Source organism: Myxine glutinosa, chromosome 7 (assembly GCF_964187855.1).
Source record: "Myxine glutinosa chromosome 7, kmMyxGlut1.1, whole genome shotgun sequence".
NCBI classification, from domain to species: domain Eukaryota; kingdom Metazoa; phylum Chordata; class Myxini; order Myxiniformes; family Myxinidae; genus Myxine; species Myxine glutinosa.
In genome coordinates this window covers 142,640,681-142,659,613 of record NC_136267.1, presented here as the reverse complement: position 1 = coordinate 142,659,613, position 18,933 = coordinate 142,640,681, and the positions used below count along the sequence as shown (strand labels likewise).

Below are 18,933 nucleotides of genomic sequence, written 5' to 3'. Positions count from 1 at the left end.
GCATCTCAAAGCAAAAAACCGCCCGAGCGACGGCTCGTATCTCGGAAAACTCGTAAGTTGGTGCACTCGTAAGTCAAGGTTTCACTGTATATATATATATATTATATATATATAATATATTTATTATATATATATAATAAATATATATATATAAATTATATATATATTATATATTTATATTATATATATATATATATATATATATATATATATATATATATATATTTATATTATATATATATATAATATATATATAATATATATATATATATTATATATATATATATATATTATATATATTATATATTATATATATATATTATATACCGGCTTCCGGTCCCTCGAGCGACGGGGCTTGCTTCGATCTCTCCACGGCATCAAAGTTTGAGTGTTTTCCCGTTCGTTTCTTTGTCAAATTTCCGCTGCGTATTTTGTTGTGTTTGTGTTATTGTGTTTCTATTTGGTTTTGGTTTTGTAGTTGTTGCAAATTTGTGTGTAATTAGTCGTTTCTTTGTCCGCGCCTCGTGCGGCCTGGTGTCTCGTGCGGCCTCCTCGTCTCGACTTGTGCCCGCCCCCTATATTCTCGTTTGTTCTTTCACCTCTGCTCCTGCTTTCTCAAATCCACGTTCTCACTTGGAGACTTTTCCCAGATTGTTTTCATGGTTTTGTTTAAATATTTATTTAAATATGTTTAAACCGCAGCGGTGATCCCCCCCCCCCCCCCCCCCCCGGATTTCCATGTTTTAAACGTTTCCCAGTGTGTACCCTGGATAAGAATAGGTACGCCGTATCCCTGCGTGTCGTAGGAGGCGACTAAGAGGGTTGGCGTCAGGAAGGGCATCCGGCCATAAAAAAAAACATTGCCTCAAAAAGAGAACCATGACAATTACAACTACATGTGGGCAGGGTACAGCCCGAAGTGGAGATCGGTTTCTGAGGTTTGGGATATGGAATGTAGGGACAATGACAGGGAGATCAGGAGAAGTGGTGGAAGTATTGGTCAGAAGAAGAGTGGACATATGTTGTGTGCAAGAGACGAGATGGAAGGGAAGTGGTGTGAGAATGGTGAAGGGTAGGCAGGGACAGAAATACAAGTTTGTGTGGCAAGGGTGCCTGGAGGGCGTGAATGGTGTTGGTGTCCTGTTTTCTGAGGAGTTTGTAGACAGTGTGGTGACTGGTGAGTGTGACTAGAGTGAGTGATAGGTTGATGATGGTGAAAATGATGATTGGAAAGCTCTTGGTGAACGTCATCTCGGGATATGCTCCGCAGGTTGGTCGGAGCGATGAAGAGAAGGACAAGTTCTGGTGTGCGATAGAGAAGCTGATGGAAAACGTGAAAGATGAGGAAGTTGTTGTGGTAGGAGGAGACCTAAATGGACATGTGGGAAGGAGTATGGATGGTTTTGACGGAGTTCATGGGGGTTACGGATATGGTGTGAGAAATGGAGAAGGTGAAAGGATTTTGGAGTTTGCTGATGGAGCTGATTTGTTGATTTGTAATACTCAGTTCCAGAAAGAGGATAATAAGCTTGTTACATACACGTCAGGTGGGTCGACGACAACCGTTGACTACCTGATGGTGCGTAGGCGAGATAGGGGGCACCTCCGAGACACAAAGGTGATCCCGGGGGAGGAGGCTGTTTCGCAGCACCACTTGGTTGTCTGCGACGTAAGGGTGAAAGGTGCGAGGAGAGCTCGGCGGGTGAAGTACCAACCGAGAATGAAGTTGTGGAGGTTGAAAGAGGTGACAGTAAGGGAGGCATTAAAAGAGAGGCTGAGTAGGGTCGAGGATGATGTGGTTGAGCTTGAAAGTGGTTGGATGTCAATGAAAGCGAGTCTGTTGGGAGCCGTTGGTGAGGTATGTGGATGGACAAAAGGACCACCGAGGCACTCGGAAACATGGTGGTGGGATGATGAAGTTGGAAAGAGGATTGACGAGAAGAGGAAGAAGTTCAAGGAGTGGCAGAAGGCGAAGGGTACGGGAGCAGAAACAGCAGAGCATGAAAGTTATAAGGCAGCCAGGAAGGCTGCAAAGAAAGAGGTAGCAAAGGCGCAGGAGGCATGTAGGAAAATGTTCGGAGAACGCTTGGATTCGGAAGAGGGTCAGAAAGCAGTATTCAGGATTGCAAAGCAGATAGCGAAAGAGAGGTGTGATGTGATGGGGGTGACCTGCTTGAAGGATGAAGTGGGACAAATCGTTGTGGACCCAGATGGAATTAAAGGAAGATGGAAAAGATATATGGAAATGCTGTTGAATACAGAGAATGAATGGGATGGCAACATAGAGAGTAACCCAGTTTTAGGACCGGCAGAGAAGATAACTGAGAAGGAAGTTGAGGAAGCGATAAAAGCAATGAAGGGTAGAAAAGCGGGAGGGCCGACAGGAGTTGTGGGAGATATGTTGAAGGCAGCAGGAAGTTGGGGTGTGAAGAGAATGACAGAGATCTGTAATCTGGTGGTGAAAGAAGGCCGCATTCCAGTGGATTGGGAACTGAGTACCCTCGTCCCTCTATACAAGGGGAAAGGTGACCCTCTGGAGTGTGGCTCGTACCGAGCGATAAAGTTATTGGAGCATGGAATGAAGGTATTGGAAAGGGTGTTGGAGAGGAGGATAAGGAAGAAAGTGAAGATCGACGAAATGCAGTTTGGATTTATGCCAGGAAGAGGAACGACAGACGCGCTTTTCATTGTGAGGCAGTTGCAGGAGAAGTACATGGAGAAGAGGAAGAAGTTGTTTCTTCGGTTTGTTGATCTGGAGAAAGCATTCGATCGGGTTCCATGCAAAGTATTGACATGGGCATTGAGGAAGTTAGGAGTGGAGGAATGGTTGATCAGAGTAGTGATGGCAATGTACAAAAGTGCGCGCACAGCTGTAAGGACGAAGGACGGGAACAGTGGTGAGTTTGAGGTGAAGGTGGGAGTGCATCAGGGGTCGGTACTAAGTCCACTACTATTTGTAGCTGTGATGGAGGTGCTGGCTCAGAACGTAAAGGAGGGTTTACCGTGGGAGTTGTTGTATGCAGATGATCTGGTGTTGATTGCGGAAAGGAGGGATGGACTGAAGGAAAAGATGAACACGTGGAAGGAATGTATGGAGATAAAAGGTCTGAAGGTGAATATCGGAAAGACGAAGGTGATGGCAAGTGGTAAAGCATGTGGTGAGGTGGAAAGAACTGGGAAGTGGCCCTGTGCTGTGTGTAGGAAGGGTGTCGGAGTGAACTCCATTCAGTGTACAATGTGCGCTGAGTGGGTTCATCAAAAATGTAGTGGTCTGAGAGGGTCATTAACCAGTGTGGCAGCTACATTCAAATGTAAGGTGTGCACAGAGGGAGCTGCAGATGGAGGAAATGTTGAGTTGGATCTTGGAGACGGCGTGAAGCTGGAAGGTGTGAAAACATTTTGCTACCTCGGAGATATGCTGAATGGAGAAGGTGGATCAGACTCGGCAACGGTTGCTCGAGTGAGATGTGCATGGAAGAAGTTTCGGGAATTGAGTGGCGTGCTGATGATGAGGGGAGTGTCGTTGAAGCTGAAGGGAAAGGTGTATGCTGCATGTGTGAGAAGTGTTATGATTTATGGGAGCGAGACATGGGTAATGAACGTAGAGCAGCAACGAAGGTTGGAAAGGGTGGAAATGCGAATGGTTCGACGGATGTGCGGAGTATCGTTGAGAGAGAGGAAGACAAATGATGAATTGCGAAAGATGATGGGAATAGAGCCTGTGATTGATGCTGTGAAGAGGAACAGGTTGAGATGGTTTGGACATGTGTTGAGGAAGGATGAAAGTGACTGGTTGAGAAGAGTGATGGAAATGAATGTAGAAGGAAGTAGAAGACGGGGAAGACCGAGAAAGACTTGGCTAAAGATGGTGGAAGAAGAAATGCGGGCAAGGGGGTTAACAAGGAGAGATGCAGAAAATAGGGCAAAATGGAGAAGATTGTCATGGGGACCGCAAGCTAACCCCCGCTCTAGCAGGGAAAATGGCCTTTAAAATGATGTTGTTTGTTGTTGTTATATATATATATATATATATATATATATATATATATATATATATATATATATATATATACACACATCATTTCAAAATCAACCACAAGCATGCAAATAACAAGAAATCATAAATAGGTCAATAAATTACAAATATGTTTACTCGGTATAAAAATATCAGGAAAACCAGATTTTAAAAAAACAAAACATTTAAGAGATTACTATTTGAAAGACTAAAAAGTTTAAAAATTCAATAAATAAATATGGAAAATGTGAAATAGTCTTTGACAATGCAGAGCAGATTGAAGACAATGAGGGATTTTGGCAAAGCAATAATATTGCACCTTATTCTATTGTGAATTTAACAATTGGACCAAATGAATGAATGAATGATCGTTTTAAGGCCATTTTTCCCCGCTAGAGCAGGGGTTAGCCTTGCGGGTCCCATGACAATCATGGTGCCCTGTTTGAGGCAATGTTTTTATGGCCGGATGCCCTTCCTGACGCCAACCCTTGGTCACGCTCTTACGATGCGCTGGGATACGGTGCACCTATTCTAAACCGGGGTACACACCGGGATCATTCATCCCAGCATGCTGGTACTCAATTTGCCGACCTCGGAAGGATGACAGGCTGAGTCAACCCCCCTGGCGTTAATTCAGCGATCGACCGGGATTCAAACCCAGGGTCCTAGGATCCCAAGCCGGCACCCTAACCGCTAAGCCAACACCAGGCTAGGTTTGGTTTGTATAGGTTTGTATACAAACCAAAATAGGTTTGTATTTCTGAGTTCTCATTTTACGGATGTGGATCTGGTGTGAGTTTCTCCACCTCATTTGGGATCATTATTGGCATCGCGGAGGAACTAAATTACGATGACTGGTAGAAATAAGGAGCGGTTTCATGAAGTTGGTGAATATGTCGGTTCTCCTTGCAGCAAGGGAGGTGAAGTAGAAGCCAGAAGTAGATTGACGTAGTGATGTTGTTCGGGAAAGGCGATCCTATGGACAGCTCTTTGCTGAACTCTCTCAATTCCAGCCGCTTGCTGCATTGTTAGGCTATGGCTCCATTGAGGGAACGAAATTCCAAAAGGGGGCGGATGTAAGTAATGTAAATAAATACCAAATCAGCAGTAGTGACGCCATTTTTTTTTTTTCCTTGAGTTTTTTTCATTTTTCGTTACCTTTAAGCTTTTTTAAATGAGAAAATAAAGTTATGTGAATTTCCCTTTGGAATCCACATGCTTTTCTCTATACAGACTCAGTAATATGCATAATAATCACATAATATGGCAATAAAATGTTTCATAAATCCTACAGAGTGGCCACAAAGTCCCTATGCATAATAGTATGTTCTCTGTTACTTATTTGTTTTCCAGGTACGGCTTCAGTATGACAGACATCAGTGAGTACATGATAGAAGACAGACTGATTACTTGTGTTTGGGTTCATGACCGCGCGTGAGAAGGAGCAAGTTTTGAAGACATCAGGAGAAGATTTTCGCAGAGGTTCGATAAGCCAGCTCCTACGTGTTACACGATGCTGGCATGGGAGAAGAAGGCTTTTTCAACAGGGAGTGAGTGTCCTTGATTTGACTTGATTTAGAGCAACGCTCTTCTGCAGCGATTTCCCACCATTAAATCAAGACGAAGCGTATTTTTTTCAAACGAGTGTGCTATTTACCTCAGCAATCGATCCATGAATGTTTATTTTTGGTGCAAAGAAAATCCTCATTTTTATGAGGAAATTGAACAGCATCCTCCTCATGTTGTGATCTGGGCAGCAATTTCAGAAGATCACTTGATGGGGCCATATTTTTTTGATACAAGTGTCAATCACACTGCTTATTTGAACATGCTTCAGATGTGGTTTGTTCCACAACTGCGTGAGAGAGAGAGAGAGAGAGAGAGAGAGAGAGAGAGAGAGAGAGAGAGAGAGACAGAGACAGAGACAGAGACAGAGACAGAGACAGAGACACAGAGAGACACAGAGACACACAGAGAGACAGAGGTCTCGAGGCAACAGCTATCCTGCAACAAGATGGTGCACCAGCACATTATGCTCTCGCAGTTAGTGAATATCTCGACAACAAATTCAGTGGACGATGGATTGGACATCGATCTGAGATAGTGTGGCCTACTCGAAGTCCGGACTTAACAACATGTGACAACTCGCTTTGGGGCATTGAGAAAGAGGAAATTTCTCATCTCCGCCTAACAACAGTTGAAGACCCCAAAGCAGCTGTCAGGGGCTGCTTTTATGACCTCCAACCCTCAACATGGAAGAAGATGTCCAGAAGAATATGGAGGAAAATTCAAATTTGTGCGGAGAATGGAGGGGAGCATACAGATAAATTTTAACTAAACTCCAACTGCGTGCATAGGGACTTTGTGGCCCCTTTATATAATGTGTTTTTAAAAACCTTTCCTATATGTGTTTTAAGTCTTGGATCCTGGTTGGGTGCTATATTTTCACCACTACCTGCTCAAGGGGAGGAAACACTGAAATCAGCAAGTAAGTGGGTTTGGTTAGGAAGGATTAATGGGGGTAATAAAGATCATAGATCAGGATGAAGGATCATTTGTGGGGCTGGCCTTGGCAATGGAGATTCTCTCTTGAAACGGAATTTGATCCATTTCTGAATCTCCGCTGTCCCATCATTTCCCAATTTGTCCTTCTTTATTTATTTTCCTTTCTTTTACTTGTATTTCCATTTCATCCCCTTTGACGCATTAAAGATTATCCTTGTGTTTCATCTCATAATATCCTCATTGGGTCCAAATTACCATAATCCATATGGAACTTAATATTTTCCTGCAAAGATTTATTTTCTCTCCCAACCTCCATATTTTCAAGCAAAATATTTTTCGATATTTGGCCTTCTTGCCCTTTGTATTCTATATCATTCAGGGTTCTAAATAAGCGGTGGCCCGGGTGACAAATGCCACCAAAACCTGGTCCAAGGTGGCCCGTGTGGCCACTTGCCAAAATTGTTGATGTGTTCGGTTGTTACTTATCATTATGCAATCTCAACCAACTAAACTTGCCAAGGGGAGTATGGGTCTTGCTGCAAACGTTGTATTTTAACACCTATCATTCCCCTCTCCTCCCCCTTCCCCCTCCCCCCCTCCCTCCCCACCCCCAACCACACTTTCATTCCATTTTATTGAGGCACTGAGACACAATTATTCTCGCAGACCAACTCAACTTGATGCTTGATGCTTCTGACTTACTGAAATCAGACTCTCAGTTTTGTCAGTCACCTTCATAGGTCTCTTACAAGGCTTCGAAGGAAAACAAACAAAAGAAGAAAGCAAATGTGAATTGATCTGTCAATGGGACCGATAAAGTCCATATGTGATCATATGCGTTCATGCTTGTCATACACTCATCTATCTATGCCTGTACCTCTCACGCTCCAGCAAGGGAAGGATATTCCAAGGGTATTCCAACAACATGGAAAGGTACTCTGCATTCACCATGCCCTGAAGATTTCCCAGCATCTCCGCAGCCTTAGCAGCAGATGCCTTAAATCGTAGATGTTCATCATAGGAACAGCACACACAACAGTCATATACAGACCTTCAATGAGTGTTTTTCAGCTGAGCAGCAATACTAGTGCTATTTGCAATGTCATTTGGTTAGAGATAATGCTGGTAATAATGTTACCAATCGACGCTCCTGGAAGTGTGTAGTCGAGTTTGTCAGATATTTTCTTGAGCAGATCCTGCAGAGTCGAACTCACCGATTCAAAAACAATGAGCATGTTTACTCTTGTTTAATAGAACTTGCTTCACCCGAGAGAGCGTTTTTGACTCCTCGGTGCTCTTTCGTGCTATCTTGTCCATTGATATCTCATCATCATCTTCATTAGAAGCAACTATGTGAATTATTGCTGGTACTCTGCTGCAAAAGAGGAGACTGGCTACACCTTTGCTGGAGCGAACAAGGAGGTCTGTGCCAATTATCTCAGATAATTTGGAGATAAGCATTCAAGATACAGAGGCACCACCGTTTTTCATATAAACGTCAAAAACTTTATACAAAATGTGGAGACGTGAATGTCTTCCTGTAGTCGGCATGATATTTTGTGTCTGCTACATGTACATCATTCACACAACCACATCAAATTCACAACAACTTTACCTGTATCTTGACCTGTTGGCCAATATCATTCTGTCTGGCATTGCATGCATCAAGAACACACTATTTAAAGGTCAGCTGGTCCATGCGGTCAGCAGCCTGACAGACGACAACATGTCTCCATCAACTGGGGTTTTTCATATCCATGTCCAATATACATCGTTCCCCGCAAAACAGACAGTGTTCCTTGAGGTAAAATTTAGGTGTTTCGCCCCGCCACCGTTGTTTACAGGATGGGTCTTCACTGGATGGTTGACTTCACTTACGATGAAACACAGTCCTTGTCACATTTAAGGGTAACCTGGTCGTCACTTTCTAGACGCCTCTCCAGATCCACAGCTAGACAATCTTTGCCTTGCTTTGCTTGCGCTAATGATGCTGCGGAAGCGATCTGGTCAGTAACCAGTGGTTTGCCCTTGGTCCTCCACATGGCTTGAAGTAACATTCGCCCATTGTGTAGTCGGATGTAGCATCAGTTTGCAACATTTGCTGATATTTAGAGATATCCTGCTGATATACAGACACACAGACAGGGGTGAAAACATAACCTCAGTTCACTGCCAGTGGCGAGTTGGCATTACAAGATGAGATGTATAAATTATTTTGGTTGATTCCAAAGGATTATGCTGTGGTCATGTGGCCGAAACATTTTGTATAGTGGTGTTGATCTTTTCCGGAAGCATTTTGGGGTAAACAAATGCTAAGGCTATTATCCTATTATTTAAACGAATTGTTGCATGTTCTGCAGGTGAGAATTTCGAGCCAGGTGGGGGTGAAGGTGACCAAGGGTGTAAACGCAACGGAAGTGAGTGAACACATCCAGAGCTGGCTTGGTTGGGTGACGAGTAATCTCCGGAGCGGCACCCATCAAGAATCAATCTCACTCGACCTGTTTGAGCAAACCTGCTTCAGGGTGGAATGTGCCAAACCCTACGTCGTAACTGTTGTACACACTAGTATGTCCTGCACACACCTATCATTCCTCTTGTTCGTGAGTTGTCATGCTAACTTTGGTAGAAATTCAGCTATTTTATGCATGCAGATTTCCTTGAGCTTTTTCACCTTTTTATTTTTGGCAAGACTGAGCAAAGACTAGATTCAAAATATATTAAGTGAAATATATCCAGGGATATTTCCAAGTGTTGTGGGGATGTCATTGGAGAAGAGAAGTCGATTATGAACTTCAGATTGTATTTAAAACAGGTAGTTTGGTTTGCTGCATACCAGCTGCTTAATCTCACAATTAACTTCGGGTTTATTTGAACTGGACACAACAAATGGTTTGCCTTTGGACCTATCGGACCTGACGGTGTCTGATTAGACTCGCTAATTGATTCTAATTCACACTAGTTTCGACTGAAGAAGACTTGGGACTTGAAACTCGACACTCAAGTTGTAAATACTGTGATGAGAATGCATCATTAGAAATGTTTATTTTTCCCTCCCAACCTCAATATTTTCCAGCAAAATATATTTTGTTATTGGGCCTCCCTGCCCCTTATATTCTAATCACTTGCATCTTCACTCCCTCAATTTTGGTACCTCTTTGGTTAATAATTTGGTTAATACAAAAAAAAAAAAAAATACTAACAACTTTGGTACCCCTCTGCCCCTCACCTCCATTTATTACCCTCACCAGAGGTATTGCATTCGAGTCCGTTTGTTACTTGCCGGAAAAGATTCCGGCAAGTATGTTGATCTGTTCGTTTGTCTGTCTGTCTGTCTGTCTGTCTGTTTGTTACTTGCCGGAAAAGATTCCGGCAAGTATGTTGATCTGTTCGTTTGTCTGTCTGTCTGTCTGTCTGTTTGTCTGTTTGTCTGTCTGTTTGCAGCACTGCGTCTACACCGTTGCACGGAGAATCGCCAAACTTTGCACACATATTGGTCTTGCCCTGGAATAGACTGTGCCCAATTTATGATGTCATCGGTCACGTGGTTCGGCCGCCACCTTGGAAAAACCGAACAACTTTGCACCTCTATATCTCCGAAAGTACTGAATAGAAAAAATTGAGACATGGCTCATTGTAAAGAACTCTCCATTGGGAATAAAACATGTTAATGATGACGTCATAGGTCACGTGTTTCGGCCGCAATCTTGGAAAAAACGAAAAACGTTGCGCCACTATATCTCCAAAAGTGCTGAACAGAAAAAATTGAGACATGGCTCATTGTAAAGAACTCTCCATGGGGAATAAAATATGTTAATGATGATGTCATATGTCACGTGGTCGGCCGCCATCTTGGAAAAACGGCCAAACTTTGCACCACTATATCTCCAAAAGTGCTGAACAGAAAAAATTGAGACATGGCTCATTGTAAAGAACTCTCCATGGGGAATAAAATATGTTAATGACGACGTCATATGTCACGTGGTTCGGCCGCCATTTTGGAAAAACCGAAAAATTTTGCACATCCATACCTCTGAAAGTGCTGAATAGAAAAAATTGAGACATGGCTCATTGTAAAGAGCTCTCCATGGGGAATAAAATATGTTAATGATGACATAATCAGTCACGTGGTTCGACCACCATATTTGTCCTCAATGGCCAATAAAAAAGTAAATTCCGGCAAGTCCTCGGTCTCTGACCGATTTTTCATTTGTTACTTGCCGGAAAAAAAATTCCGGCAAGTATGTTGATCTGTTCGTTTGTTACTTGCCGGAAAAGATTCCGGCAAGTATGTTGATCAGTTGGTTTGTTACTTGCCGGAAACGTTGCGGTTTGTTACTTGCCGGAAAAAATTCCGGCAAGTATGTTGATCTGTTCGTTTGTTACTTGCCGGAAAAAATTCCGGCAAGTATGTTGATCTGTTCATTACTTGCCGGAAAAGATTCCGGCAAGTATGTTGATCTGTTCGTTTGTTACTTGCCGGAAAAGATTCCGGCAAGTATGTTGATCTGTTCGTTTGTTACTTGCCGGAAAAATTTTCCGGCAAGTATGTTGATCTGTTCGTTTGTTTGTCTGTCTGTTTGTCTGTCTGTCTGTTTGTCTGTCTGTCTGTCTGTTTGCAGCACTGCGTCTACACCGTTGCACGTAGAATCGCCAAACTTTGCACACATATTGGTCTTGCCCTGGAATAGACTGTGCCCAATTGATGACGTCATCGGTGACGTGGTTCGGCTGCCATCTTGGAAAAACCGAAAAACTTTGCACCTCTATATCTCCGAAAGTACTGAACAGAAAAAATTGAGACATGGCTCATTGTAAAGAACTCTCCATGGGGAATAAAATATGTAAATGATGACGTCATCAGTCACGTGGTTCGGTCGCCATCTTGGAAAAACGGCAAAACGTTGCGCCACTATATCTCCAAAAGTGCTGAACAGAAAAAATTGAGACATGGCTCATTGTAAAGAACTCTCCATGGGGAATAAAATATGTTAATGATGACGTCATATGTCACGTGGTCGGCCGCCATCTTGGAAAAACGGCAAAACTTTGCACCGCTATATCTCCAAAAGTGCTGAACAGAAAAAATTGAGACATGGCTCATTGTAAAGAACTCTCCATGGGTAATAAAATTTAATGATGATGTCATATGTCACGTGGTTCGGCCGCCATCTTGGAAAAACCGAAAATTTTTGCACCTCCATATCTCTGAATGTGCTGAATAGAAAAAATTGGGACATGGCTCATTGTAAAGAACTCTCCATGGGGAATAAAATATGGTAATGATGACGTCATCAGTCACGTGGTTCGGCCGCCATATTTGTCCTAAATGGCCGATAAAAAAGTACATTCCGGCAAGTCCTCGGTCTCTGACCGATTTTTCATTACTTGCCGGAAAAGATTCCGGCAAGTATGTTGATCTGTTCGTTTGTTTGTCTGTTTGTCTGTCTGTCTGTTTGTCTGTTTGTCTGTCTGTTTGCAGCACTGCGTCTACACCGTTGCACGGAGAATCGCCAAACTTTGCACACATATTGGTCTTGCCCTTGAATAGACTGTGCCCAATTGATGACGTCATCGGTGACGTGGTTCGGCCGCCATCTTGGAAAAACCGAAAAACTTTGCACCTCTATATCTCCGAAAGTACTGAACAGAAAAAATGGAGACATGGCTCATTGTAAAGAACTCTCCATGGGGAATAAAATATGTTAATGATGATGTCATATGTCACGTGGTCGGTCGCCATCTTGGAAAAACGGCAAAAATTTGCACCACTATATCTCCAAAAGTGCTGAACAGAAAAAATTGAGACATGGCTCATTGTAAAGAACTCTCCATGGGGAATAAAATATGTTAACGATGACGTCATATGTCACGTGGTCGGCCGCCATCTTGGAAAAACGGCAAAACTTTGCACCACTATATCTCCAAAAGTGCTGAACAGAAAAAATTGAGACATGGCTCATTGTAAAGAACTCTCCATGGGGAATAAAATATGTTAATGATGACGTCATCAGTCACATGGTCGGCCGCCATCTTGGAAAAACGGAAAAACTTTTTACCACAAAAGCTCCAAAAGTGCTGAACAGAAAAAATTGAGACATGGCTCATTGTAAAGAACTCTCCATGGGGAATAAAATATGTTAATGATGATGTCATATGTCACGTGGTCGGCCGCCATCTAGGAAAAACCGAAAAACGTTGCACCTCCATATCTCCGAAAGTGCTCAATAGAAAAAATTGAGACATGGCCCATTGTAAAGAACTCTCCATGGGGAATGAAATATGTTAATGATGATGTCATCAGTCACGTGGTTCGGCCGCCATCTTGGAAAAACCGAAAAACCTCGCACCTCCATATCTCCGAAAGTGCTGAATAGAAAAAATTGAGACATGGCTCATTGTAAAGAACTCTCCATGGGGAATAAAATATGTTAATGATGACGTCATCAGTCACGTGGTTCGGCCGCCATCTTGGAAAAACCGAAAAGATTTGTGCCACTATATCTCCAAAAGTACTGAACAGAAAAAATTGAGACATGGCTCATTGTAAAGAACTCTCCATGCGGAATAAAATTTGTTAATGATGACATCATATGTCACGTGGTTCGGCCGCCATCTTGGAAAAACCGAAACCTCCACATCTCCGAAAGTGCTGAATAGAAAAAATTGAGACATGGCTCATTGAAAAGAACTCTCCATGGGGAATAAAATATGTTAATGATGACGTCATCGGTCACGTGGTTCGGCCGCCATATTTGTCCTAAATGGCCAATAAAAAAGTACATTCCGGCAAGTCCTCGGTCTCTGACCGATTTTTCATTACTTGCCGGAAAAATTTTTCCGGCAAGTATGTTGATCTGTTCGTTTGTCTGTCTGTTTGTCTGTCTGTCTGTCTGTCTGTCTGTTTGTCTGTTTGCAGCACTACGTCTACACCGTTGCACGTAGAATCACCAAACTTTGCACACGTATTTGTCTTGCCCTCTAATATACTGTGCCCAAATGATGACGTCATCGGTCACGTGGTTCGGCCGCCATCTTGGAAAAACCGATAATTTTTGCACCTCGATATCTCAAAGTGCTGAACAGAAAAAATTGAGACATGGCTCATTGTAAAGAACTCTCCATGGGGAATAAATATGTTAATGATGACGTCATCGGTCACGTGGTTCGGCCGCCATCTTGGAAAAAACGAAAATTTTTGCACCTCCATATCTCCGAAAGTCCTGAACAGAAAAAATTGAGACATGGCTCATTGTAAAGAACTCTCCATGGGGAATAAAATATGTTAATGATGACGTCATCAGTCACGTGATTCGGCCGCCATCTTGGAAAAACCGAAAATTTTTGCACCTCCATATCTCCGAAAGTCCTGAACAGAAAAAATTGAGACATGGCTCATTGTAAAGAACTCTCCATGGGGAATAAAATATGTTAATGATGACGTCATCAGTCACGTGGTCGGCCGCCATCTTGGAAAAACGGCAAAACTTTGCACCACGATATCTCCAAAAGTGCTGAACAGAAAAAATTGAGACATGGCTCATTGTAAAGAACGCTCCATGGGGAATAAAATATGTTAATGATGACGTCATATGTCACGTGGTCGGCCGCCATCTTGGAAAAACGGCAAAACTTTGCACCACTATATCTCCAAAAGTGCTGAACAGAAAAAATTGAGACATTGCTCATTGTAAAGAACTCTCCATGGGGAATAAAATATGTTAATGATGACGTCATATGTCACGTGGTTCGGCCGCCATCTTGGAAAAACCGAAAAATTTTGCACCTCCATTTCTCTGAAAGTGCTGAATAGAAAAAATTGAGACATGGCTCATTGTAAAGAACTCTCCATGGGGAATAAAATATGTTAATGATGATGCCATCGGTCACGTGGTTCGGCCGCCATCTTGGAAAAACGGGAAAACTTTGCACCACTATATCTCCAAAAGTGCAGAATGGATAAAATTGAGACATGGCTCATTGTAAAGAACTCTCCATGGGGAATAAAATATGTTAATGATGACGTTATCGGTCACCTGGTTCGGCCGCCATATTTGTCCTAATGGCCGATAAAAAAGTAAATTCCGGCAAGTCCTCGGTCTCTGACCGATTTTTCATTTGTCTGTTTGTCTGTCTGTCTGTCTGTTTGTCTGTCTGTTTGCAGCACTGCGTCTACACCGTTGCACGGAGAATCGCCAAACTTTGCACACATATTGGTCTTGCCCTGGAATAGACTGTGCCCAATTGATGACGTCATCGGTGACGTGGTTCGGCCGCCATCTTGGAAAAACCGAAAAACTTTGCACCTCTATATCTCCGAAAGTACTGAACATAAAAAATTGAGACATGGCTCATTGTAAAGAACTCTCCATGGGGAATAAAATATGTAAATGATGACGTCATCAGTCACGTGGTTCGGTCGCCATCTTGGAAAAACGGCAAAACGTTGCGCCACTATATCTCCAAAAGTGCTGAACAGAAAAAATTGAGACATGGCTCATTGTAAAGAACTCTCCATGGGGAATAAAATATGTTAATGATGACGTCATATGTCACGTGGTCGGCCGCCATCTTGGAAAAACGGCAAAACTTTGCACCACTATATCTCCAAAAGTGCTGAACAGAAAAAATTGAGACATGGCTCATTGTAAAGAACTCTCCATGGGGAATAAAATATGTTAATGATGACGTCATCAGTCACGTGGTCGGCCGCCATCTTGGAAAAACGGCAAAACTTTGCACCACGAAATCTCCAAAAGTGCTGAACAGAAAAAATTGAGACATGGCTCATTGTAAAGAACTCTTCATGGGGAATAAAATATGTTAATGATGACGTCATCGGTCACGTGGTTCGGCCGCCATATTTGTCCTAAATGGCCGATAAAAAAGTACATTCCGGCAAGTCCTCGGTCTCTGACCGATTTTTCATTACTTGCCGGAAAAATTTCCGGCAAGTATGTTGATCTGTTCGTTTGTTTGTCTGTTTGTCTGTCTGTCTGTTTGTCTGTTTGTCTGTCTGTTTGCAGCACTGCGTCTACACCGTTGCACGGAGAATCGCCAAACTTTGCACACATATTCGTCTTGCCCTGGAATAGACTGTGCCCAATTGATGACGTCATCGGTGACGTGGTTCGGCCGCCATCTTGGAAAAACCGAAAAACTTTGCACTTCTATATCTCCGAAAGTACTGAACAGAAAAAATTGAGACATGGCTCATTGTAAAGAACTCTCCATGGGGAATAAAATATGTTAATGATGACATCATCAGTCACGTGGTCGGCCGCCATCTTGGAAAAACGGCAAAACTTTGCACCACGAAATCTCCAAAAGTGCTGAACAGAAAAAATTGAGACATGGCTCATTGTAAAGAACTCTCGATGGGGAATAAAATATGTTAATGATGACGTCATCAGTCACGTGGTCGGCCGCCATCTTGGAAAAACCGAAAAACCTAGCACCTCCATATCTCCGAAAGTGCTGAATAGAAAAAATTGAGACATGGCTCATTGTAAAGAAATCTCCATGTGGAATACAATATGTTAATGATGATGTCATTGGTCACGTGGTTCGGCCGCCATCTTGGAAAAACCGAATAAATTTGCACCTCTATATCTCCGAAAGTACTGAACAGAAAAAATTGAGACATGGCTCATTGTAAAGAACTCTCCATGGGGAATAAAATATGTAAATGATGACGTCATCAGTCACGTGGTTCGGTCGCCATCTTGGAAAAACGGCAAATCGTTGCGCCACTATATCTCCAAAAGTGCTGAACAGAAAAAATTGAGACATGGCTCATTGGAAAGAACTCTCCATGGGGAATAAAATATGTTAATGATGACGTCATATGTCACGTGGTCGGCCGCCATCTTGGAAAAACGGCAAAACTTTGCACCACTATATCTCCAAAAGTGCTGAACAGAAATAATTGAGACATGGCTCATTGTAAAGAACTCTCCATGGGGAATAAAATATGTTAATGATGACGTCATCAGTCACGTGGTCGGCCGCCATCTTGGAAAAACGGCAAAACTTTGCACCACAAAATCTCCAAAAGTGCTGAACAGAAAAAATTGAGACATGGCTCATTGTAAAGAACTCCATGGGGAATAAAATATGTTAATGATGACGCCATCGGTCACGTGGTTCGGCCGCCATCTTGGAAAAATGGGAAAACTTTGCACCACTATATCTCCAAAAGTGCAGAATGGAAAAAATTGAGACATGGCTCATTGTAAAGAACTCTCAATGGGGAATAAAATATGTTAATGATGACGTCATATGTCACGTGGTTCGGCCGCCATCTTGGAAAAACCGAAAAATTGTGCACCGCATATCTCTGAAAGTGCTGAATAGAAAAAATTGAGACATGGCTCATTGTAAAGAACTCTCCATGGGGAATAAAATATGTTAATGATGACATCATAGGTCACGTGGTTCGGCTGCCATCTTGGAAAAACCGAAAAACGTAGCACCTCCATATCTCCAAAAGTGCTGAATAGAAAAAGTTGAGACATGGCTCTTTGTGAAGAACTCTCCATGGGGAATAATATATGTTAATGATGACGTCATCTATCACGTGGTTCGGACGCCATATTTGTCTTAAATGGCCGATAAAAGAGTACATTCCGGCAAGTCCTCGGTCTCTGACCGATTTTTCATCTGTTTGTCTGTCTGTCTGTTTGTCTGTCTGTTTGCAGCACTACGTCTACACCGTTGCACGTAGAATCACCAAACTTTGCACACGTATTTGTCTTGCCCTCTAATATACTGTGCCCAAATGATGACGTCATCGGTCACGTGGTTCGGCCGCCATCTTGGAAAAACCGAAAAATTTTGCACCTCGATATCTCAAAGTGCTGAACAGAAAAAATTGAGACATGGCTCATTGTAAAGAACTCTCCATGGGGAATAAAATATGTTAATGATGACGTCATCAGTCACGTGGTTCGGCCGCCATCTTGGAAAAACCGAAAATTTTTGCACCTCCATATCTCCGAAAGTCCTGAACAGAAAAAATTGAGACATGTCTCATTGTAAAGAACTCTCCATGGGGAATAAAATATGTTAATGATGACGTCATCAGTCACGTGGTTCGGCCGCCATCTTGGGAAAACCGAAAAACGTTGCACCACTATATCTCCAAAAGTGCTGAACAGAAAAAATGGAGACATGGCTCATTGTGAAGAACTCTCCATGTGGAATAAAATATGTTAATGATGACGTCATCAGTCACGTGGTTCGACCGCCATCTTGGAAAAACCGAAAAACTTTGCACATCCATATCTCTGAATGTACTGAATAGAAAAAATTGAGACATGGCTCATTGCAAAGAACTCTCCATGGAGAATACAATATGTTAATGATGACGTCATCGGTCACGTGATTCGGCCGCCATCTTGGAAAATCCGAAAAACTTTGCACCTCCATATCTCCGAAAGTGCTGAATAGAAAAAATTGAGACATGGCTCATTGTAAAGAACTCTCCATGGGCAATAAAATATGTTAATGATGACCTCATCAGTCACGTGGTTCGGCCGCCATCTTGGAAAAACGGCAAAACTTTGCACCACTATATCTCCAAAAGTGCTGAACAGAAAAAATTAAGACATGGCTCATTGTAAAGAACTCTCCATGGGGAATAAAATATGTTAATGATGACGTCATCGGCCATGTGGTTCGGCCGCCATATTTGTCCTAAATGGCCAATAAAAAAGTATATTCCGGCAAGTCCTCGGTCTCTGATTTGTCTGTCTGTCTGTTTGTCTGTTTGTCTGTTTGCAGCACTGCGTCTACACCGTTGCACTTAGAATCGCCAAACCTTGCACACATATTGGTCTTGCCCTGGAATAGACTGTGCCCAATTGATGACGTCATCGGCCGGCACCACTATATCTCCAAAAGTGCTGAACAGAAAAAATTGAGACATGGCTCATTGTAAAGAACTCTCCATGGGGAATAAAATATGTAAATGATGACGTCATCAGTCATGTGGTTCGGCCGCCATCTTGGAAAAACGGCAAAACGTTGCGCCACTATATCTCCAAAAGTGCTGAACAGAAAAAATTGAGACATGGCTCATTGAAAAGAACTCTCCATGGGGAATAAAATATGTTAATGATGACATCATCAGTCACGTGGTCGGCCGCCATCTTGGAAAAACGGCAAAACTTTGCACCACTATATCTCCAAAAGTGCTGAACAGAAAAAATTGAGACATGGCTCGTTGTAAAGAACTCTCCATGGGGAATAAAATATGTTAATGATGACGTCATATGTCACGTGGTCGGCCGCCATCTTGGAAAAACGGCAAAACTTTGCACCACTATATCTCCAAAAGTGCTGAACAGAAAAAATTGAGACATGGCTCGTTGTAAAGAACTCTCCATGGGGAATAAAATATGTTAATGATG

General features: G+C 42.5%; 1 protein-coding gene across 4 annotated transcripts in view; it reads left to right on the top strand.

The window, feature by feature from the left end:
• The window catches only part of LOC137431707 (nuclear envelope integral membrane protein 1), a 115,397-nt gene that overhangs the window by 12,426 nt on the left and 84,038 nt on the right, over positions 1 to 18,933 (top strand). For 3 of the 4 annotated variants that reach the window (XM_068123335.2, XM_068123333.2, XM_068123334.2), the window contains exon 3: positions 8,881 to 9,088. In XM_068123335.2, coding sequence (XP_067979436.2) covers positions 8,881 to 9,088 — 208 coding nt within the window. Of the gene's footprint in view, positions 1 to 5,363; positions 5,566 to 8,880; positions 9,089 to 18,933 lie in introns of those variants that run through there. The other variant, XM_078782368.1, reaches the window with a different exon arrangement.